Here is a 24,430-nt window from a genome sequence, read left to right on the forward strand (position 1 = left end):
AATACATTGTACTTGCATTGCTAATGGCACGCAATTTGGATGCTAATGCCAAACAATGCTAATTAGCTATAACAGTAAAGAAAACATAGAGCTCTATAAATAATTTATACAACTGTTTAACAGAAACACAAGTCAAAGCTACTCACTTGTGCTCATCTGATCCAATAAGCATGTGAGGAATTCTGTCAATTAGATGCTTCATAACCCAGTGCCAGTGCAGAGACAGAAGTGACAACCCTGGTGAATCCACTGTCAGGGTGTCAGAGACTGCCCAGAACCTGTCACGCCACAGCAAGCAGTATAATATCTAAAATGAAGCCAAAAGGTGACAGTTTTCTCAATGCTGCATGTTACAGAATACTTTGTACTTCAAGAAAGAGAAAAGCAAAACCACCAACACCTGCATTAAATTCAGACTCACACAAGGCTTTGTGTTTAGTGGTACACAACCACTACTCAGCTATATGCTCTCTAAAAATACCACATGGCTCTACTGGCCATGCAATCCCTGCATCAAGTCTACAGTGTCATTGTCAGATCTCTTTATGGCTCAAAATCTGCATTCCGCACAGAAGTAAGAAGACGGAGCACAAATACAGCTGCTGAAACAAACATGAATATTTGCTCAGTGTCAGGTATATTCTGAACCCCAACAGAAGCGCTGTGGTTTACTTCATGGCTCCTGAAACTAAAAAGTGTTCTGCATGCAATCGCATTTCACTTAACTTCCATAAATGTAATACAAAAAGTCTACTCACATCATGCATGTCATCATCATTTAAGGCCACTTGGGTAGACTTCACCCAGTGAAATACAAAGGCATCCCAAACTTCGAAGAAAGCAGCAAGGTTGACCACGATTGCATGAGGAAGACAGGTGTAGCTTCCTGGATCTGAGGTTTGGGCAAGAGGGAAAGAAAGGGAGAAACACTTAAATATTCCAGGCAGATCACATAACATAAGGGTCAATTTCTGATCACTGAATTCTTCCTATGGTTGGAGAAAAAAAGCCTGAAAAGATCTAAGAACTGAAGCAATAAAAGTAGACCTTCACTATTTGCGCAACTCTATTACCCCTATATATTTAATGTATCAAAAAAAAAAAAAAATCCATGAGGGAAGCACAGATCAATTGCTTTGATGCAACGCTTTAACTTCATCACTAATTTTTTCCCCTTGTTTCAGGAGCAAAACATCCTACTTACATAAAGGGGATTAAAACAAAAGCACATCTGAAGAACTTGGCTATTCTTATTAGACAAAGACAAAATGCTATTCGAATTTCTCTCCACCATCATCTTAAAATTTAGATAATTAAGAGAGAAATTACATTCACTCATTACCTAGAAAAGGCTGGGCATAAATGCTGTAGCATAAGGTATATTAAATTTGAGAATAATGTGTTACATATCATATTAGTCCTCATCTGGCCGCTGTACATTTACACTATCTTTCTTCACACATTCAGGACACACCATGTTTACATTACGCATTTAATACACATTAACCATACTTCAAATTGAGCATGGGACCCACTTTTGCGGAAATCTAGAGACATTCTTAAAACACTGTTTCTTGGCTTCTTGCTGGTAATCAAATTCTTCTCAATGTAGCTTCTTTTTTCTCGGTCAAGAAATAATACTGCCCTGAATTAAAAATAAAGTTGTTAGCAATTCAGTACCATTTTAAAGCCTCTGCCTTATGAGAATGGTGAACTACAAAGTGACATTTCATATTTCACTGTATTATGAAACAAGAATCAAGTGCAGCATAACTAATTGCTTATACTTTTTCTGCAGAAGCAAGCTTCACACAGAGCAGATTCCTGCCTTCAGCAATCACCAGGAAGGAAAAAGTAGTGAGTTACTAAACAGATGTAACATCACCACCTGTAGAATATGTGAGCAGCTGCTGCCTTACACAGTAAAAGCAAAATCTGTACTTTTTGCTGTTATTAGCAAAAGCAGTCCAAATCCAAAAGCAGGGCAACTATTTATGTCAGAGATTTCACACCACTGCTTCTGCCTCTCTTATGCTTTATCCTAGAGTTCTGCTCTGTCCCTGAAGTATTCCAGCCTATATAGAATGCTGGAGCTCTGCTCCCTATATTAAGTGATTGGGTTTAGTCTGAATCTACAGAGAACAGAAGCAAAGAATTTGAATACTTGTGCAGAAACTCTACCTGATTATTTTAGATCACATCTATCAAAACCTAAAAACATACTTAGCAGATATCACAAGTGTGTATACAGTACTGATTACAGTCATTGGGCAATCTTCATATGATTTTTTTGTTACCTACCGATTTGTTACAGACTTTAAAAGGATTAGGAGCTGATCTGTGTGTTCCATTTCTGTATCAAAATTCATTGAATTTCTAATGATATCCAAAAACTGCATATTCCACCTTGGATCCAGAGGTATCACATGTTCATCTGGGAAGGTGGACAAGACAGGACAACAGTTAAGGACTTTCCTTGATCCCCCTGGCTATGAACATTCAGGAAAGAAAGAAAGAAGCCTAAGAGGAAGGAGGGCAAAGGCTTAAGATATCCAAACAGAAAAGCATTAAGTTGACTGCAGGTTCCGTAAAACAGAACACTGGAAGTAAACCAACCAGTGGTCAGAGTACCCAAAAGACAGCCTGGAAATTGAAGCCCAACTCCCTTTTCCTTCACAGTCCAGGCGAGACACCCAGGACCATCCGCAAAGGGTCCAGTGTCACTGCATGCAGCTGTCAGTACCCAACAAGCTTGCAAAGGAAACCATAGGCCTGAGCTCCCTATAAAGCAGTGAGAGAAAATTATAGGCCTCAGAGATTTCAGATGGACCAACACAATAAATGCTGAGAAAAAAAACAGGATGCCTACATACGCAGTTAGAAAAGCAGTAGGTACCTGCATCACTCTTAAGAACACCCCTTAACTCAGCTGTAGGAATACACCTGGGTCACAGATGCACAGTCAGGATTCATTGCCATAGCACTTATACCTGATTTGCATAGGATGATGTCATGGTTTTAGCCCCGCCAGTAACTCAGAATGAATACATCTAATTGCCGTATTTGCAGTTCTAGACGGCAAGAATGGCTTTATTGTTATTTCTTTAGCAACAAAAGCAATGTATAGTAAGAATTTAGTCTTTCTTTGGGTACACACATTTCCTACAAAGGGTTACAAAGTGTTCAAAGAACAAATAAAGGAAGCACTGATGTTTTATAACCAATTTTTTCAGAACTACCTGTCATAGTTGGCTGTAGCAACTTGATCATGTTACTGACTCCAGATGAGAGAGGACTGGCATAGAAACTACCAAGGGCTACAGCAGATGATTCCAGCTGAATCCGCACTGGATCTGTAGGTGAAGGGAAGAGAACACAGGTGTAAACATCAGAGCATTTAGTACAAATGAATGACTTCAACAGAGCCAGCATCAGCATCCTCAATCTTATCTGTGCATGCACTCTGGACATGTTGACTGCCCTTATTTTGCATCAGCTCTAAGACATCTTAAAAGCTGTCAGAATATCATGGCCAAAGAGATAAATCCATTAAAGAGTTCTAGTTAAACTGGTAATACTTCTGATAATACTGATACTTGAATGATATTAAAAATACGGTTTGTGAAAAACCCATGAGTTTATACATTCAAATCTTTCTCTCAATGCACCTACCGTTGATTTTTTTTCAGTCCCAGTTAAAGAAAAAGGCATACCTGTCATCAAAAGTAACTTTCTAGGTATCTTCCAGTTTAGAAAGACACCTGCCTGGGAAAGACTGCAAGATCAAGGGGAGCAATCCTATTCAACTAGGGACAACAGAGTCTCAGATTTCACACCATACAAGGAAGTGTGAATTACTTCCTGAAGTTGCGTTGCTTGAACATTCAGAATAGCAGCTGAGATGCTATTCTGAATGTTCAGGCAACACAACTTCAGGAAGTCTCAGTTCTGCAGTTTCCTGGCTTTTTAACCACTTGTATTTTAACACCATATAAACAGAAGGTATTCTACTGCTTTTACTATCACTATCAAAAAAAAATCAAACAAAAAACAACTTAGTGAAGAGAAAGGCATACTTGCTTACATAGACCAAGAGGTATCCAAAAAGCACTGTAATTCAGAAGCAGAATAAGTTAAATACATACTTGAGTAATAAAAGGCAATGTTTAGCCCAAAGTCTCCTGTTGTCCCTAATATGCATAACTAGTTTTTGCCTCTCCCTGAAACCTCAATGCCCTTGATTTAGTGTGAATAGTTGAAAACTTTTATATCAGATCACTTTAATGGTCTGAATGTTTTCACAGAAGACTTATGATTGTGAAAATATAATGAATCATCCCTTAGGCAAAAGAGAAAGTTATATGATTACATACCGAGCACCTGAGGCAGACTTTTGGCTAAGGAGTTAAGCCATTTCACTCTCAATGACCAATCTTGATTGGTTGCCTTTTCTATGAACAGCCTCACTGAAGCCTGGAGAACTTCCATTTTATCCATCCAGTTTGCATTTATGTCAAGTGCACTGAATTTGAGACTCTCAGGATTAGTGGACTGCATAATTTTTTGAAGATCTTGCAGAGTCAGTGGTAATGTCCTGAAACACAAAGAAGTAAAGTCCAGCAATCCAGAGCTCAAAATGCCAGCTCCAAAACAGCATCTCCTCTTTATTTAGCTTTAGTTTCCAACCTCAAATCACCTGTGGGTGTCTGCTATTAGAAGCTCACTATTGTCAAAAAAATCACGCAGTGACAGAGGTGAATATGCACAGCAGAAATTATATTTGATTTGTGCACTGGAATGAGAAGCAAAGGTAAATTTAAAAAAAAAGAGATAGGAGAGGGAGAGATGCTGATAAAAAGAAGCCAGCAAAAGAGCACAGCACGTTGCTGTGGTTAACATTTTATCTTAGTACTAACTTACACAGCTTGATCTTTCACTGGAAGCAAACCACAGTACCTGCCCACAATAGGTCATTAATCAAAGCAGGAAGGCAGGAAGATTTTGCACCGATGTTGTGAAATTAACAGTTACATTGCAAAAGAAATCATCAGAAGAGTTTTTGTATATGGCCCCTGCACATGAGACTTCTTTCAGGCAGCTCTGTTTGAAGGAGGAAATTTGGGTTTTTTCACCTAAAGCTACCGGATTTAAAATAACCAATTAATAATTGTTTACATGAAAGCAAGAGGTACAGAGGATCATTGTGTATTTAAAACCAATTAAGTACTAATTCTTTTAAAAGCTGAGAAAGAAATCAGAGGAAGATTTATTTGGGGCTCTTATTACCTTTTTTTACCAGTGTTTGCCTTCCCATTTTTTGCTAAATGCCTAGTCCTAACTCAAAGCAGGTCAAAATATTGAACTGAATATTGAATAGAGCATTTTGGTCTGAAGATAAAACAGTAAATCAATTTGTATCTGTAGTGGTTACATGGAAAGGTAATAGTTCTCACTCACAGTGTGATGACCCCAGTCTCTACCCACACAATTTGTTCAAGATAAACTTTTGCAGGGAGCAATGACATGCCACCAGTGGTTCACATATATTTTATTTCTTATTAATTAGACAAAAAATGTTCATTGCCTACCTGCAGTTTTTAAGTCTTAGTCTATTCAAGCAATACATTAGGACCTGAGCATCACTCTGGACTGTTGAAAGAAGCGAGTCTTCAGCTGCAAACAGACCTGTAGGTAGGCAGTCTGGCCACAGTCCCATTGCTAGCAAGGAGTCACCCCAAGTTTCATGGGAAGCCAGAGATGAAGCATGCTTTGTAACCAATTCTAACACAGCCTAAAATAAACAACCAAAAAGCAGTTTAGAATCATATTCAAGCAAGTATTCAAGCACAATAACACAGGGAATGCTTTCATTACATGTATTTATTGTTAAATCATTATAAATTCAATGGTCCACAAACACTATATAATCTACATGATAAACGTACTAAAACATTCCAACCATAAGTGAAATATCAAACTGTACAGTTTAAAATGAGTAGTGAATATGGTTATCTCCAGATGACAGTGTGCACAGTGTTTCAAGCCATAGATTCATTAGTATTAATATCCCAAGGACTCAGCTGAAGCTGTTAAAAAGCCAAGTAAGCCTCAGAGTCCAGCTGGATGTTCTCTGGCTCTCTTACGCTGCAAAAGAGTTAGCCACTACCTGCAAAATGACTGACAAACCCTTTGTTCAGGCACTTCAGAAAGAGTATCTCAAACACTAGCCTCATGAAATGGTATTTTTCACATATCTAGATGATGTAGAAAAAGCTTTCAAATACAGGACTTTTTACCTGTTGGTTAATCTGCAGTTGTTGTGAGCGGCCATAAACCTCCCAACATGCTCTGTAAAAAGACTTTGCTAATCCAAGGCCTTTTTGTATCTGCTGCACAATTAACAAAGCAGCCTGAAGCAAAGGTGACAAAGACAACACAGAACCTGAAAGATACACAGCATTTAATGTGATATGAATGTTTAGTAATTGTCAGCCCTTTAACCCTCTGAAGACAAACACCACTTTAGACCCTGAGGAAAATCCAAGCCAAATGAATCTTCCTGTGTCCTGAAATTCATGGGTTCTTCCCAAGATTAGTAAGAAAGTCTGACAAGACTGTAAATAACAGGTGACCAGCTCAAAATAAGACATCAAGCAGCTGAGACAAATGAAACTCATCTTGCTCCAAAGAACAACTTGAAAAGGCCTTGCGCAAACCCTTTATTTTGCTGATTTTCACCAAGAATGTATTGCCTTCTCTATAGCAACTGGGCCAGTGTCCAATGTCTCTACACAAAGCACTCCAGTAACTATCTTTTTATGATTTGGGCCTACTTCCTGAGAACACAAAAACCCCAACCAAAAACTACCTGATTATACTTATATGCCTTTACTTATATGGGGACATTACACAATAAAATAACTAAGCTTTAACATTAAAAAGATAATTCAAATATATGTAATGAGCCCAAGTTGTTAACAAATGCTGAACAGACTTCTTTTACCTGCTATTGCTGCCTTGGTTTCGGAATGCACAGCAATAAGTGCATCACAGATGCTATCTCCCACTAAACCCAAACTATGCAGGAGTAACTTCAAATCCAGATTGTCCAACACATTTCCATCATTCTCTCCAGGAATGTATATTTCAATTCCACGATTCCGCATGGCTCTGGATATTTCCCCATGAACAGGATCCATTGAAAGAAAAAGCCTGTTGGATATTAGAACAGTTCAGTTGGAAGTGACCTATAACAATCATCTAGTCCAACTGCCTTACATTTGTAAGGTGTAACTTAGAGCTTTAAACTACCACTTGGGAAACCACCAAATCTGCTCTTCCATAAAGTAAATTCATCTTCATAAATATGGGAACACCAATATCTAGAAACCCAGAGACATCTAATGAATTTAGATAAGAAAACTGTATGAATAATTACACTTTGAAATTAGCCACTGATATATCGCATTATTTTTAACTCGGTCATATATGAGCTATGTCTCTTTTATCATTTCCTACTTAAAAAAAAAAAAGTTACACTATGCCTCCGAGCTATAGACTTTTAAAAGTCTTAGCAAGAGCTTCACATAAATCTGTGCTATTTAAAAAACAAAGTATCCAACACCCACGTAAGTTAATACTATCAGTAGACATCTATTAAAATATTAAAAGCAATTAAAAAACACTTCTGAGATACAGTGAAGTGAAAACAGGTTTCTGAAAACTCCAAGATCTTGTTTCCAATTCTGTTACAGTGAGACAGGGAAGTGCTGAAATCCTAACTTAGAAATGGAGAGTCAAAGCAGAGGTATACTGCTATGAATTTTTCAGTGCAATAGTCTGTGTAGCAGCAGGGATAAAGCCAAGCCTCTTAAGCTCTCTATCGTATGCTCATTACAGTGCAGTTTTCTTTCTTGCCAGACAGACAGTGTCACTACAGTACATGGCAAACTGAACAGCATTCAAAATACCAAAAGATTGGCTCACTGCAGACGTTGTTTTTCTAAACCTGCTATTTGGTACTGGGGGGAGAAAAAAGGCAGAAATGCAAAGTACCTGAAATTTGGATGAGGAGCTATTGTAGGAATTGTGCCATCTATCACACCTCTTTCACTCATGGTAAGAACACCTGCTGGTTCCAGTAAAGCATTCAAGCGGTCCAGCACAGAAGGGCTATGTTCAAAAGAAATTTATATGGTTATAAAAAGGTAACAGTTTGACCTCTTTCTGATTTGAAATCAAAATGGTACCAGTCTTAAGCTAAATAGCTGATTATGTCGTAAGGTAACAGGAAAACTATCAACTGCTAAGCTGCTCAAGAAGGAAGACAAGTCCAGAAAACGTAACTTACTGCTCCCATGCATTGTTATCATAGGCAAATATTCAGTAGTCAATTAACGAGGGTCAAGGAATTTACTTGGTGAAACGAGGCCACAAAGTCTCTTACTTGCAGAAGTTAACATTGTCCATCAGCAGCCAGTCTCCAGACTGCAGGGCCTGAACCAGCATCCCATCCACCCACTCAAACGTGCCATGGCTGTTACAGTCAGCAGCCTGGGCCTGCTGCAGCTTGAAACGCCGGAACTCTTCTACCAGGTGAGCAAACTCTGAAAGAAAGTATGTTTTACATCAACATTACTGGGGTGGCTTCCTGCTCCAGTGAAGACATACCTGTTTCCTGCTTTTTAGGGGAACAAAACAGAAGAGGCCCCAACTCTTCAAGTAGCCCCCCACATTCACGAGGACAGAGCAAGTTTGCAAGCAGAAGAAAATATAAACTCCATCTTTTCTCCCTCCTCAGGTGAAGTCTGATGGATATGGATATGCCATATAGAAAAGCAACCTGCGCATTATTCTACTCAGCTGATCAATGCATCAGAGAACAAATGCATTAACAGAGTACCCAAATTCCCTTGGGAATACAAGATAAAAGCTGTACTGCATCATGTATCAGAGTAACTACACAAAAAATAAATCTGGAGAACTATCACCAATGTAACTTTTTCAGAAGCTAAGCTGTAGTGAAAGTATGAAGTAGGAAATAACACACAAAAACCTTCAACCTTCCCCTCCCCCCCAAGTCTTCTCAAGATTTCACTCCAGATTTATATATTTCTCTTATTTTCTTCAGAGGAACATACAGACTTACTTCATATCTCCCACCATACATACCTGCTTTTGAGTAAGAATTTATTTTGTTGTTTAGTCGCTGGGTAAGTACAAGTATTCCCTCCAGTTTGCTCACTAAGTCGGCTGTGACACTTCTACCTCCTTCACCCAGAGATTTGGGTTTGTAATTCAGGATGAAACTGCTCCAAGCACGCAACACAAGTTCAGCATCATCTGCACAAATTTCTGTCAGGAGAAGACTGTCCCTTACTAGTGTGTTCACAGTATTCTCCACTTTTTCCAACAGGCGCTGCCACGGCCTATTGATATCAACCTGCAAACATGCCATTTATGGAGTTAGCTCATCCAGAAGACTAGTGCCTAAGGCGCCATTTAGTGTTTAAACACTACGACCACAGTGGACTGGCCACTGTTACATAGGAAGGAGAAATACTGCCATATTAACCAAAACATTATTCACCTGTTCAAATCCACCCAGGAGTTCAGTTGTGTCCATCGCACTGTTCATTGCCATGATTTTTAGTCGATGGCCAGTCAGATGGGCCAGCAGCTCAACAAGACTGGTTTTGCCGACAGCTGCCGGGCCCACCAGGATTACCATCCAGCTCATGTGCACGCATTTCATTATGAACTCAAGGGACTGCAGTGAATGATGCAGAAGCGAGAGATTTCTGCCAGGACGAGGAATATAGCTGCCACGAGAAAGAACTGAATAACCGATCTGGAAGGGAGGAGAGACACATGGGTGAGTACTCAAAGAGGCAAATCAGAGCTCAGCTGTGCAAGTCACCACCTTCTCTCTCCACTCACAAAACCTCTTGTCAACAGCTTACCTGAACATTATATGGAGTGATATGAAACTCTCTGGTTCCCGTATACACATCAGCCTCCTGGCCAAAAACGTCTCTGAATGTAGATATAACCTAAACCAGTTGAAAGTGCAAAAAGCAAAGACTTATCAGTCTTAAGTTCTCCACTGTTCTAAAAGATTTACTTCTAAAGGAGTCTTCCCTCTCAGTGCCACAGCCATGTGATAGTAACTAAGAGTTTAATTACAAGTGCCATTTCATTCAAACTGAGGTAAGCAATTTAAGTGTGAGCTGTTCGCAGCAATTTCTTCATTAACCATGCCTTCCCTTGACTTGAAATACTCTAAGTAATGTTTCTCTTTAACAAAATACTGGGAAAGAAATCACTCCATAAATCACCTCTTTGATAACACATAAAACTACAATATTACAGGAAGGGGAAAGTAAACCCATGAGAAAAACATCCAGTCACACAATCAGTACATTCAGTCTTACAGTCTGACTGACTTTTAGTTTAATACCATTTTAAATGTTGTGAAATTAAACAAAACCCAAGTATTTCTAGGCAAGAGAGGGTTAAGTGGAGGCAAAGGTAAAATAACAACTGTAGCGAGTGTGTTTTACTAGAGGAACTTTAAGCAGTGAATTTAACACAATGACAGGAGCAGTTTGACAGGCAGATGAAAGAAGTGACAGATAAAGAAAAGTCAATAAAAGAAACTCAAGCCAGAATAATTTAAAAAAGCTGGCAGGGAAGAGCAAAATTACAGGACATTATTTTTATGTCCTGTACTGACACAAACACTTTCTAACCATAACTTTAAGAATCTCTCAATATCTCGGTGCTCTCTTTTCTGCGCCATGTCTTGTCATTCCTCACAAATAGGCATGCAACCTATGCCACTCCTTTGAGAACATTATTATTTACTGCAGAATCACACAAGAATATGTTGTGTTTTGCTCTAAGTCCTTCGTTATACTTGCTTTCATTAACACCAGCTTTCTGCTTTTATACTAGTAGATAATTAACTGATATTAAACTGATACTTTAAATTCAAGGGGAGCAAGTACATGCATTAAATTTCAAAACTCCAAGCAAACCTATTTTTCTTTTGTAAGAGGTAAGTAATATCTGTGAGTGAATCACAAGGCATCTTCAAATTTTCACTTGGATTTCTAGAAATACTTCCTGACAATCCAAAGAGCAAGGAAGGAAAATACATGTCTCACCTTTTCTTTGTCTTCCCTGGTTCTCATTCTTTCACCATATACCAAAAATACATGCTGGCCTGGATCGTAACACCCTGGTGACTGGTCAACAAGCATAAGCTGGCACCAGCGGAAAAGATCACGTAAATTGAACTCCCAGGGTCCTCCTTTCTGTCCCCACTTTTTTTCGACCATCACTTCTTTGTCGATCTAGAAGAAGTAGCAATTGAAGAAAAAAAATCTTTTATTCCACACACGCGCTGGTCTTCAAACATTTTTTTATATAATTCAACTGAACGTCTGCCTTTGGCACTGCTTACAAGACAGAGGACAACAGAAAAAGCAAGCTGACTCACTTTTCTGAACATGTTGGGAACTAAAGCTTGGTTTTGTTTGCTTCTTTCTCTCTTAATTCTCTAGCACTCAGCTCAATTTTAATTTCTACTCTTGAACTCTATAAATGAGTAGTCAGTAAGATGCTGCCACAAAAGATTTTATGTCAGACCACAGAATACTATTTTCTCTTAATACTACTCCACTTCCGTTTTTTGTTCGATGACATTGAGATTAAACACAATTTCAGAAGCATGAGCATAAATAAAATAACGTGACTTGTATCCCACACTTTGCGCAAAATGGCAGCATCTAAATCACAAAATAACTGTAAGTTGATCCCTGCAACTAATGCTAGTTGAAAACCTTCTATATTAGTAGAATTCTAGAGCATTTCTTAATCCTTTGCAAGACAGATCATATGAGGAAAGATTTTCCTTTATTTTTCTTAGCGTTCCAGAAGAATGCTACGTATCATGCTGCTTCTGTAAAGGCCAGATGCAGCTTGCACTAACAACATCCCATAATAAAGAGCAGATTAAAAACTCAGACCAGAAACAGAAATATACATTTCAGATTTTTTTTGTGCTTCACAAAGAATCCATGTGTGAAAAACCATTTTCTCAACTCACTTTACCAAGCTACCAAACCATAATTGTTTCCACCTTTTGTAGAACAAAGCCTATTTTTTTTTGTGTATGTGTGTGTGTGCATATACATATATATAAAAGCCATTTAGATATATATAAGCCTTTTTTGTGTGTGTGTGTGTGTGTGTGTGTGTGTGTATATATAAGCCATTTAGATAAAGATATACATGTTTTATCTTCTGTGAAATAGCCTCTTCATTATCAACGAAGTATCTGATTGCAGTGGTACAAGAATTTGGGTGGGTTTTAGTGGTGTGCTTTACTTTATTCTGCATGTACTTCCATTCCTTTTTTTTTTTTTTACCCATATGCTTCTCTAAAAATGCTTGGAAATATAATATTAGTCTTAACATTTTTAATCTTCCTGCATTCTGCCTACTTACACACAAAAGAGGTTAAAGTGTGCATTTACCTTGTTATTGAATGCAACCATTTTAGCAATAATACTTTTATCAATAGCAGGGAACAGTGTATTCCCAATAAACTCCATATCTTCTGCTGACAGTGGATCAACATACACCTGTAGAATAAAGAGAATGCCAACTGTTGATATAATCATGAAACTACAAGACAGGATCATGACATAGTTTAAATCAAACAAATAAGCTTACCTGTGTAAATCTATTAAGGAAGGACTTGGGTAGTCCCTTTCTTCCACCTCCTTGTCTGTATGGATTCTGGCATCCAAAAATCTTGGTTGTCTTGTGCTGTACATGGAAATTCATTCCCAGTTCTGGAACATAAATCTCTGCTCTGTGATCAAAGCATGCATTTAGCCCCTCTAATACAGACTGAGAAGCCAAATTCAACTGAGGAAAGAAATGAAGATACAATATTAATGTTACACAGAACACTTTTGCATAATCTCTAGTTTAACAGTCTGGGATACACAGAAAGTAAAATTCAACTTCTTTGCTGTTCTAGCACTGTCATATGTCATTACCTCCAGCTAGACTGCTACTACTCTGGAGCAACTAACACACACTTTTCCTTATGTGCACTTTCTATTTGTACTGTGTTTCTACCATCATAACAAAACAATTCTCCATTGTAAAATCTGCATGTTCAAGATGTTTCTCCTGAACATATGTTCATACTTTTGAAATATTCACATTGTTTTGTTTGTTTGCTTGTTTTTTAAATGAAAGCAGCCTGGGTTATTTAAATATAATAGCTGTTTAAAGTGGTTCCCTTCACAACAGGAAAAACAAGGTATAGAAACAGCTAAAAAAATGTTAAGATTTTGCATTCTGCAATAATTAGAACACATGTTGTCAAGAAGTGAGCTCAGGGTGAGTGTATGCTTGAAAGTACTTGCTACATGGTACATGAACAAATTTGTGGTGGCAGGATAGCTTATACCGGCAAAATGGAACTCTTCTTCACCTCAATTAAATCAGTACCCTAACAGTGTATTATTCCCAACAAAATGCCTTCTATTTCAGTGAAATTATTTCCATATAAGATCATATGCACAAAACTTCTGTGGACACTCTTCCCAAAAACTTTCAAATCTAAATCACATCTACCCTTCATTTTCTGCAGTAATTTAGGGTGTTATTCAATCCTTGGCCTCTTGTCTAAAAGAGATCTAGCCAAAGCTGGGCTTTTACACTACCTCTATGGAGGGCCAATGGGGAGAGAGACTTAGCAGAGGGAGATTAATTTTCTCTTAAGCAGAAAAATCACTTTCAGTGTGGCACTAGATACACATAACTAAAATTAAGCAAAATTTATTTCAGTTATCAACCCTTGAAGGTATTTATGCTACATGGCAAATCACCACCTTTGCTCTTCCAGAATACTCCATTTTATGTGTAACCCAAACTAGAATTTACCTCATCTAATACAATCCAATGTCCAGCCTTTAATGCTGCTAGTAGTGGTCCATCACGCCAGGCAAAATCTCCTCCCTTCCCACCTTCAACAGGCAAGTCTGTCCCAAACAAGTCAGTCACATCCTTTGGGAGTAGAGAATGGAAGGTGAGGTTGGGGGGAAATTACAAAACTCAAAAGAAACATCATAACAGCCTTTTTTCATAAAAAGGCTTTGTTAACTATTTTTTTCCCTCCCCTTTAAATACCTACATTTTAGCTCTATTTTAAAAATTTCAGTAATTGCAAAGTGCTAAAAGCTTTTCCATTATAGGACTCCAGCACCCACCTACTATATTTAACAAAGAAAAAAAATAAACTGGAACAAAAAAGCTAAAAAGCCTTAAAGCTGTTTTTAAGTAACTCCACATAAGCCAAAAAAACCCACAACAGACAAAGATACACATCTTCACTTGAACAGAAAAAATCTGGGAATTGGCATTTCGCTCCCAAAAACTCACTGCTCTTTCTGGTTCCCCCTTCCCATACAATTTTATCTTGAGACCAAGAAGGAAACTCTGACATTTCAGACTCAGTGCTAAAGTTAAAAAGAACTACGCTTTTTAAGTTGAGCAGAATCTCCCCCCCGCCATAAACACGAAGTTACAAAGATATTATTTTATTATACCGTTTGCTCAGACAGGTTGATTCGAACAAGACAGTTTCCTGAGGCTTTTGCCAGGGCGGCAACTAGACTGGTCTTGCCCACTCCTGGTGACCCCTCCAACAAAATAGGTTTGTTAAGCTGTAGGGCTCTTAACAGCCTTTGTGCATTCACTGCTGTAGTCCCAGCATTTAGTGCATAATCTGTAATGCTGTTCCTCTGGAGAACTGGGCCTAAAACAAAGGAAAGGTAAACCAGGAAACAATTAAACCACCAGGCTGGAGCTGCTGATGGAAAAAGATCATTCCATCTGTTAATTGCTAATCTTCTTAGAGCAAGCAACGTCTGGATCCCCTTCTCAATCAGGCACATAAACTTTCCATTTGACCCACAGCTGTGCCTCAGCCTATATCCACATATTTGTGTTGAATTCTGAAAACCCCCTATGAATATAGAATGCGTTTTGCCATGTGATACCTCCTGGTTCATGACCCAAACTAGAGATCTGTCACTGAAAAAATCACAAATCTGTCCCTGCACTTCAGACATGTAAATCTAAAACTCAAAACCAGCTTTTGAAAATCTGACACTGAATGATACAATTCAGGCATGGTTTAGAACCTCATATTAATCTGTTCCATAAACTGCCAGTTTTGAGAAAGAAGACTGCTTTAACTAAAGTGTGCTTCTAGGCATGTATTTTCTTTACTGTTATTATAACATACAGTGAGGAGAGAGGATGCTTGTCTGCCAAATTCCAGCCAGTGTAGCTCACTGACACATCACTCCCCAGATTCTGTAATTCAGCATTGCTCAGGTATACAAGATATTAATCATACCATTTTATCTTGCATATCTTGATATCTGTTTAATTTAAAAGGGATCCTTCCTTCTGTGACCTAATCAGCAGAGGGAAACTAAGCAATTTACAAAAAAGCATCACCTTGTACAATTTTATGCATAACTAACACAATCCATGAATATCAAGATGTTCAAAGATTAATATAGCATAAGGAACATATAGACCCATGTACTAAAACCTTATCAGCTGAATTAAGAAGCTCATGGACATCACTGCTTAATGCCATTCTTGTATTTTAAAGGTAGCAAACAATATTTTGATTTTTGACTTGCATTAATTTGTCACGAGGAACTGAAATGCAGGACTAAATAATTTTGCAAAATTATACCAAAACTGAGAGGCTGCAGCAAAGTAGCATTAGTCTCCATTCTGTACCCAGGACCCCTGCTTCCCATGCTTTACACAAAGGCCAGGATAAGCTGTAGCTTTAGATGATGGAAGTTAGCAGACATTCTAACCACGCAAAGTGATAGAAAATTACAACTCAAAATGAAAGAAGCTCTGTTACACCAAAAAGTCTACTAAAATTAGCCCTTAACCAGTAATTTAAAAAGTCAAAGAACACAATTAAGAGATATGTCTTAATAAATGTGATCAAGTTGCAATCAACACACTTGGAGACAGAAAAGGCATTTTTCTAAGGCTTGAGAACAAACTATAAGTTGTTCTGTAACAGTTCAGGTATCCTACTTAGATTCAGTGGATAACAGAACTACGGGGTATAAACCCCACAGAATAAATGTCTACCCATTTCCCCAACGTCTCTTGCCTCTTGGAATAAAAAAGGGCTGGATTCCCATAAAGTTGTCCATCCACACAAACTCTTTCTCCTTTGTTCTGTCATAAATCTTTAGCTCATTCTTCTGATAGTCAGTCAGCTCCAGGAATTGACTCATTTTCTCACATAAGAAAGTCAGGCATTTTTCACGAGCTAATAAAGCCGTATCAGCTGAGCTGGATGTTGTACCTGTAATTAGAAAAGTTAAGCATGCTTCACAAATATAACTAGGCACATTCATCTTATGATTAAGAAACACAATTCCTTCACAGATGCCATCTTCGTACACAAAAGTTTGTATTTCTTGTTAGTGGTTTTGCTTTTCAGTGCTTCCAGTACTATTTGCTGCAGACAAATTGTTCTGTGAGCAACAAAATTAAGGACACCTGACTTCCAAATACTTTTCTTCTACAATTACTATCATCTTGATCCTTTGCTATAGCCCTCTCCACCAGCCTTCTTCCCCTGCCTGTCCTGTGGCTTTCCACATTTTCTCCATTTCCATATCTCCTATTAATCAGCTGGGCCAGTGGCTAAACATGAAAGCATGCGTTCTGAGCTATGCATATGATATAGGGTAGCATGCATAAATGCTGACATGAGGGGTGGGAGAGAGAGAATAAAATGTGGTCATGTGATTAAGTACCATACCAGCTCAGAAGACTCAATAAAAACCACAGGCTTTCTTAATTTGCCTGCTAGCCTTTGCAATAGTATTACTACCTTTAATTTACTTAAGCTTGCTAATTTACTTTCTTGCTACTGAAACACAAAAAAGGAATATGTGGTATAGGATACTGTTAAATAGAAGTGAAAACTTCTCACAAAAGAGTTCCATGCTTTCTCAAAGCATTTTGTTTGCATTCTACTAAAATTATTAATACAAATATATAACTTCATATTTTCTTCTACCAAAGGAGCACTGTAGACTCACCTGATCCTATTCCATCAATGTATACCAAACATGCCGCATGGATAAAAGACATCATTGGAGAAATGTAAAAAAGGCTGCATTTCTCAGCAGAATTTTCATCCTTTACCATGACATTCATAAAATTAACCCATGACAAGACATCTCGTGCACTCAGAATACACTGGCGACCAAACTCTTGATTAGTCAGCCATCCCACAAAGTCCATCATGAGCTCTGCTATGTCTGTCCCTAAAAAGAGAGTAAAAAAGTCAATGAAGTTACCAAATAATTTTATTGGTCACGTCTACTATACACTGTTGTATAAAAAGCACCACTAAAGGAGGTATAGCTGTAATGTATGAGCAACATAGATGGGTGCTCTATATCCAGAAAGGAAGGATAACTGAGAAGTCCATGCCTGTGCTGTCATTACAGATCATTTTAAATTAAATTAATAAGACAGAATCAAGTGATTAATACTAACAGTGAAGCTGCTAGCAGAAAAGTGCCAGTTCTTTCAACACCTTACATAGAATGAAGCTAAGATGGAGCACTAAAGGGGATAATTCAACTACCTGGATGGTGAAACCTTGAACTTAATTCTGGCTAGCCATAAACCATACACAGTGAGGGAAGAACAAAGTCTAAAATATTTCATAACTGTCATCAGAGAGAGATGTACTTACAGGAAAAAGCAACGCAGTGGTATAAATTTGAAGAACATTTAGCAGCCTCCAAACTAATTTTTTTTTCCTTAACAATGTTTGAATACCAACACACAGAGAAATACCCACCTTGATGGTTTATCCCACCCAGAGACAATCCTGGATGAAGATTGTGTTTTACAATCTGTATCAAATCATGCCGGCCATTGCTTTGTGGACACCATATTTCTGTAAATCTGTTGCGCAATGCAGGAGAAAGCTGCAACCAAGCAGAATGACATTAGCAATTCAAGTTACATTACATCGTATTACTTAATCTTGCAATTAACCAACAGCCTTGCAGCCACAGTACTTGCAAGCAGTAAACCAAGTGACCAAGCTAGACCGTTCCTTCTAATTTTGACAGGATCACTTAGTAACAAAACCTTTTGAGAGAATGTGGATTTTAAGATCTCTAGTACTGCATCAATGCAGGAAATGGCTGGTAAAGGTCAAAAGACACCGAGCTAGTCTGAAGCACCAAAGCTCCATTTTGTTGTATGACATCATGTATCAAGCAATGGCTATGTAATCCACCTTTGCTTACAGAAGCAAACTACCACATGGAAATTTGACTTCAGTTACAATTCATTTCTGTAATTCCTTTCTTCGTCTGACTGAATTAGTCAAGAAAAATCACTGACACAAATGCAATGCAGAAATAAATCCCCTTTCAGCACATGGCTTTACAGTGATCTGTTCTGTACTGTAGAAACCACTTTAAATGGAGTACCCATTGTCTTTTGGGTAAAAAAGCTTTCAGTTCTTTTTTTCAGTCCCAGCTGCCAATATTGCTTAAAAGTTTTGGGGGTTTTAAACCCGTCTTAAGTTACTTGAAGCCAAACTTGAGAAACAGATTTTTTACATTTAATGAGAAATGTCTTTTGGGATGTGATGTTCATATTCCCTGAGAAGAACAAGATGATTTCTGTCACTTTCTGAACAGAAATAGGGAGAATATTCTAACATGCAACTTCACACTACTCTAGACTCATGCTGGAACTGGATTTACTTCTTCATAAGCCACATTTCCTATATTTGAAGTATGCTATATATCAAGCCTACCTAGAGTATTTAAAGCCTGAATTTTCTGTCACATTCTGACAGGTGTTGACTTGTACTGTTGAAATTACAGCACAGAATTGATGGAAAACAGATACATCCTAATCCTCCTTTAGAGAGATGAAGCAGGTAACTACTAGGAAACACTGGATGCCAGAAATGGCATGATGAATTTTTGCATTGCACCTCCATCACTAGACAGTCAGTATGACCAGAAGATCCATCTTATACTTCCAGTTGCTTTGACACTTACCTCTTTTTTCCCAAAGTCACCTCCTGGGTTCATGGTCGCAAGGATACGAAATTTCTTCCCTGCAACTAATAGTTCTACCTCATTCTCATCATCTTGACCACCTTTTTCAGCAAGCACCAATGTCTTCTCAGCTTCAAGAACACTAGAGAGAAGGTTAAAAAAATTGTTTAAATTTTGTTTCACACTTCAAAAGTTAATTTAAAAATTAATTGGCCTGATTAAACTCCCATTGCTCCAGAATTTGTATTAAAAATTTTAAATCTGTTCATCTTCTCCAGTTGAGAACACTTCTGATTTTGTTCAGTAGGAAACCCTACCAAATCCTGCTGAAAAATTTCAGTTCAAATGATCTGTCAAAAGCCTTACATAATAAAGTAGGTATCTCGCAGCTCTCTTTACAAAAGCAATGTTAAAACTTGTATTCATAGGAGCTAGATAAAGAAATCTGCACAATAAACCAGTCTTCAAGCTGACAGAATAAATCTGAGAAGCTCTCTACCAGGTCTTTCTGGTTTTGTGGTATTTTATTTATTTTATTAGCTACTCTTCACTGTACACTATAAGCTGTAAAAGTTTGACCTGTTACCTGTTTAGAAAGACCTTGCTTAGTATCACTATAATACAAAGAGGTTAACTGAACTTTATGAAGAATGATAGCTGCCATGATACAATTAAAAAAAAAAAAAAGAACAAACCAAAACCAACAACTTGCAACAGAGAGGGTTTGGATATGGTACAAAAAATAGCTGCTAGTCATCTGAATATAATGGGTAATAGAAATGGCTAAAATGAGGGATACTGCTGCAAGCAGATAAAGAAATTAAATTATTTATTTATTTTACACAAAGGAGGGAAATAACTGGATTGTTTCTGGACTCTGACAAGATGCATAATTTTCAAGAGCTCACTGACAGGCTGAAAATACTAATATTGCAGATGGTAAATTGGGAGATTTTACTTTTAGTTTTCTTTTCCAACTTAACTCATGCTGTTAACTGTCTTCAGATACTGTTTAAACTATTCCAACTGAACTAGGGTTTATGTTCTTAAGTTCTTTATCCAGGGACATAAACTACTGAAGAAGGCAAATTCTTTCATCATCTTATTTTTGTCCATGAAACAAATACAGCAATTTGAGTGCAGATCAGTCTGTAGCAGCACTAAAAAGCCAAACGGAAAGTAACAGCACCAACTAAAGCATTCAAAACCAACATAATCAGCGTACCAACATATGTCAAATACACATAACACATATCTGCTTTTCAATCAAAGTACCTTTTATTTACCCAGACAAGTTAAGACCACCAAGACTTCAGCAGGACAAGGCAGTTTCATCTTGTCTTACCTTACTATCTTTTCTGCGGCTATAATTAAAATTTCAAACTGCGATTAAAACTAGTACTTCTTTCAGTTGGATGGCAAACAGGAAAACAAAGCAAACTGCCACAGAAGTTGAAATATGAACAAGGCCAGAAATATTTGGGTCATTCTCCCTTTCAGCAGCAACTATGTGATTTAAGAGAACAGCTCACCCAGGCCAGGTAACACATGCGCCTAAAAGAAGCTAGATTTACCCTACTCATGTTTGTATAATGAATAGTATTAAGTATCTTCAATGTGTCTAACACATTCGAGACGTACCTGTTAAGTCGTTCTAGTACTGAATCATCAGCTAAAGAAATCTCATCAAGTAGGAAAAAACCCTCTTCTTTCATTGCTAAAACAAGAGGTCCATCACACCACTCAAAGAGTCTAGAACCATCAGATTCCTCCTAAGAAATGGAAAAGGAAAAGTCGTTAATAACTGCTACTTTTTGCTTCCATGGTCACGCTATCCAAACCGCTATTGATGTAAGACAAACCTGGTCTTTTGACCTCTGTCTGACTGGTCGCAGTCCTCCCAGGAAGTCTGAAGTCTCCATATGCAAGTGGCAATTCACTGAGTATAGCTTCTGATTAGATAATGCTGCAAAGATCTGGCAAATGGTAGTTTTACCACACCTGCAACAAAGTAATTGAAATGGAAGAATAACAAAAAAAAACCACCCAAATACATACAATCAGCTCACTTTGGACAGGATTCATACTTTCATTGAAGATCTATGAGACAAATGCCCAGCATGCAAATTTCCTTCTGCTCCTTTCCTTGACAGAAATGTATGCAAAGTGAAGCCATTTTTGGCACAACTGTTGCTGACTTGCATAAGACGGCTTTAAGTAAATCAATATCTACACTGATGAATTTCTGCAGGTTCAAAGTCAAATTTATTTCAGTCTGCCCCTACAAATACTCAGCTAGCCTAACATTTCACTAAACTGGAGATGCTACATGTCTAGACCAAGCCTAAATCTGAGGGAATAAACTGCTGAGTACCTGGAGTTCTCATTCATTACATCAATAATTTTACTTCTCCCTTTCCCTAGCTAGAAGGAGCAGGGAAGTATTAATACCCCTGTACTCAACACTGGTGAGGCTGCACACTGAGTACTGTGCTCAGTTCTGCGCCCCTCACTACAAGAGGGATGCTGAGTTGCTGGAGTGGGTCCAGAAAAGGGCAATGAAGTTGGTGAAGGGTCTAGAGCACAAGTTCTCTGAAGAATGGCTGAGGGAACTGGAGTTGTTTAGTAGTCTGGAGAAGGCTCAAGGGGGACCTTTACTACTCTCTGCAACTACCTGAATGGAGGCTGTAGCGAGGAGGGTGTCGGTTCTCCTCTCCCAACTAACAAGTGATAGGACAAGAGGTAATGGCCTCAAGCTGCGCCAGGGGAGGTTAGACTGGATATTAGGAAAAACGTCTTCACAGGGAGAGTGATCAGGCATTGGCACAGGCTGCCCGGGGAAGCGGTGGAATCTCCATCCCTGGAAGTGTTCAAAAACTGTGTAGATGAGGCCCTCTGACATGGTTCAGTGTTGGTCTTGGCAGTGCTGGGGTAGAGGTTGGATTGATGATCTTAAAGGTCTTTTCCAACCCAGCTGATTCTGTGATTCTAGTGCTTTTATTCCCTTCTCATCTACAACAATTTACTCTCCAAATATATAACCAGCACAGCAGCAGACAGGTCTACTTCCACAATCTCCTTTAGAACATGACAGTGTCGACAAGGCAGTAGTAGTAGCAAGTCAACATTCAAGGCCAGACTGGATGAGGCTTTGAGCAAGTTGGTCTACTAGAAGGTGTCCCTGTCCAGGGCAGGGGGGTTGGAACAGGATGAGCTTTAAGGTCCCTTCCAACATAAACCATTCTATGATTCTATGTAAAGTGAATATGCTCTCAAACAGACAAATGTCACAATTCCCCAGAAGCAACCTCTCCAGTGACAGATAGTGAGATACTACAGGGCACCTTGTGAAAGGTGGGGACAGAAGTCAGTTCATTTCAATTTTACTGCTTTCTCTATAATTTCTATGTCTCTGTATCTCTATACATAATGCAGATAGTTCCATTAAAGACTTATGCTGAAAGAGATGCAATTGCTTCCCCTCAAAAGCAAACTGTGAAAAACAGCAGTGCAAGTCTGCCATGAGAGAGGCTAAATGTCCCAGATCAAAGAAGCACTGAAGCCTATACAATCACTTTGTGTCTAATTTGGTGTCTGGCATAGCACTGCAATGCAGTGTGGTATAAAAAGCAATGTTACCCGGTGTCTCCCACCAGCAGCACTGGTTCACCAAACTCCAGGGCTCGTCCCACCAAAATAGCAAGTCTCCTCATCCCTCTAGTCCAGACAATATGGTTAAAATCTCTGTCCATCACTGACATCCGCATGGGGGATTTAGCTGCACAACACAAAGCAATCCATCAGCTTCAGTCAAATCTAGAGAGCTACCAGTATGGTCCTTCTAGAAAACTCACCCAGTAGCTTTTTGATGCTTTCTCCTGAGAAGAGAGACTCAGGATATATTTCTTTCTTGAAGTGCTTTTCAAGGACACTCTGAATAACATCCACCTCCTCCTGTTTCCTGACTCTGCCTGCCAGAAGCATAAAACCTATAAAACAAAGGAAGAGGTAAAGCAATTACTATCTGCTTAAGCAGCAACAAAAATTTATGCTTAAGAACTAGGGTTAGAAATCAATTCTACAGACACTTAAAAAACCTGAGGTAGCAGGGCTCACCATCATTTGCTAAGTGCTGAAGCCAATCATACTCCTTCTCCAGCTGTTCTGCCAATCTGTACCTTTCAGCCCAGCGAAACAGATCCCGCAGGGTAATGAACCCATGCTTCCCAGCAAACACCGTTGAACCTCGGCGGTAAGACTGTCATAAGAACAAAATGTGAGCCATTTTTTCCTTAACCTGACTGAATACTTAGAGCAAAGCTAGTCAGACCTCTCTGATGTGACATGTCAGCCAAACTGTACTAAAAAAAGAAAGTCTAGCACAGTCATGACTCCCAAATTCAAATTACCTTTAAGCAGTTATTTGATAGGTACCAGAAACAAAATTATGCAGATAATAATAGATAAATAATAAATAAAAGTATTGACAAGAAAATTAAGTACCTGGAATAAAAAAAAAAAAAAAAAACACAAGCAAAAAATTGGTTCTACAACAAGATATGCTTTAGCACTTTGAAGTGTGCTCTGGTTTGTGCTACTGCAATTAAAATACAAGACTGCAATTTAAATATGAGACAGTTTTAGCTGCATACTAACTGTTACATGCCTGTTAAACACAAGAGTGTCAGAACACACCCAAAATTATTACTTGCAAATAATACCAAATTTAGCACAATCCAAAGACAGATAAAAAAACAATGCTGTACTTTGGATCCAGAGTAAGGGATTATTTTATACATCAACTCCAAAGGCCGCTATTAATTTTTTTGTTGACAGTTTTCCCCCAAATCTGACATGACCTCCCTTGTTCTCTAACTTAACCAACCAAACTAAGTACTCCGATGGGTTCTCTTCCATTAATTAAGTTTTAGGTTTTTAAGTATCAGTTAGCAACACCTCCCCCCCGCAAAAGAAATTTCTGTTACTTTGTGCTGGAATATGCTTGCATATTTTGTCTTCTACAAAAAGAAGAAAGACTCTCATACTTGCAGGTCTAACATGACTTTGACAAGCTTGCTGCAGTAAGAAGGTGGCAAACTGCACCGTTTGTGCAGGATGGTTTCCAGCTCGACACTTGGCAGTTCATCAAAATGCAGTTCCACAAAACGATTTCTGAAGGCTCTAGACAAAACCTAGAATACGAGAACATACTATTGTTTTAACTTTTTCCTTTGATATTCCTCACGTTA

The 24,430-nt window shown here is 38.3% G+C and overlaps 1 protein-coding gene across 1 annotated transcript in view; it reads right to left on the reverse strand.

Moving 5' to 3' along the window:
* The window catches only part of MDN1 (midasin AAA ATPase 1), a 105,380-nt gene that overhangs the window by 41,082 nt on the left and 39,868 nt on the right, over positions 1-24,430 (reverse strand). Inside the window, exons 26-54 of the mRNA XM_062608389.1 lie at positions 24,227-24,373; positions 23,298-23,439; positions 23,036-23,170; positions 22,821-22,959; positions 21,044-21,182; positions 20,823-20,953; positions 19,182-19,323; positions 17,957-18,086; positions 17,184-17,411; positions 16,241-16,438; positions 14,634-14,842; positions 13,969-14,091; positions 12,742-12,939; positions 12,543-12,650; positions 11,169-11,357; positions 9,963-10,052; positions 9,590-9,850; positions 9,172-9,442; positions 8,447-8,606; positions 8,056-8,172; positions 7,004-7,212; positions 6,297-6,442; positions 5,589-5,791; positions 4,374-4,594; positions 3,240-3,353; positions 2,302-2,434; positions 1,536-1,645; positions 759-892; positions 147-307 (exon numbers count right to left, since the gene is read on the reverse strand). Coding sequence (XP_062464373.1) covers positions 147-307; positions 759-892; positions 1,536-1,645; positions 2,302-2,434; positions 3,240-3,353; positions 4,374-4,594; positions 5,589-5,791; positions 6,297-6,442; positions 7,004-7,212; positions 8,056-8,172; positions 8,447-8,606; positions 9,172-9,442; positions 9,590-9,850; positions 9,963-10,052; positions 11,169-11,357; positions 12,543-12,650; positions 12,742-12,939; positions 13,969-14,091; positions 14,634-14,842; positions 16,241-16,438; positions 17,184-17,411; positions 17,957-18,086; positions 19,182-19,323; positions 20,823-20,953; positions 21,044-21,182; positions 22,821-22,959; positions 23,036-23,170; positions 23,298-23,439; positions 24,227-24,373 — 4,688 coding nt within the window. The remainder of the gene's footprint in view (positions 1-146; positions 308-758; positions 893-1,535; positions 1,646-2,301; positions 2,435-3,239; positions 3,354-4,373; positions 4,595-5,588; positions 5,792-6,296; positions 6,443-7,003; positions 7,213-8,055; positions 8,173-8,446; positions 8,607-9,171; positions 9,443-9,589; positions 9,851-9,962; positions 10,053-11,168; positions 11,358-12,542; positions 12,651-12,741; positions 12,940-13,968; positions 14,092-14,633; positions 14,843-16,240; positions 16,439-17,183; positions 17,412-17,956; positions 18,087-19,181; positions 19,324-20,822; positions 20,954-21,043; positions 21,183-22,820; positions 22,960-23,035; positions 23,171-23,297; positions 23,440-24,226; positions 24,374-24,430) is intronic.

This window comes from Pezoporus occidentalis, unplaced genomic scaffold, assembly GCF_034315485.1.
Source record: "Pezoporus occidentalis ecotype Australia unplaced genomic scaffold, CSIRO_AGI_Poc_V1 ctg13, whole genome shotgun sequence".
Classification (NCBI taxonomy): domain Eukaryota; kingdom Metazoa; phylum Chordata; class Aves; order Psittaciformes; family Psittacidae; genus Pezoporus; species Pezoporus occidentalis.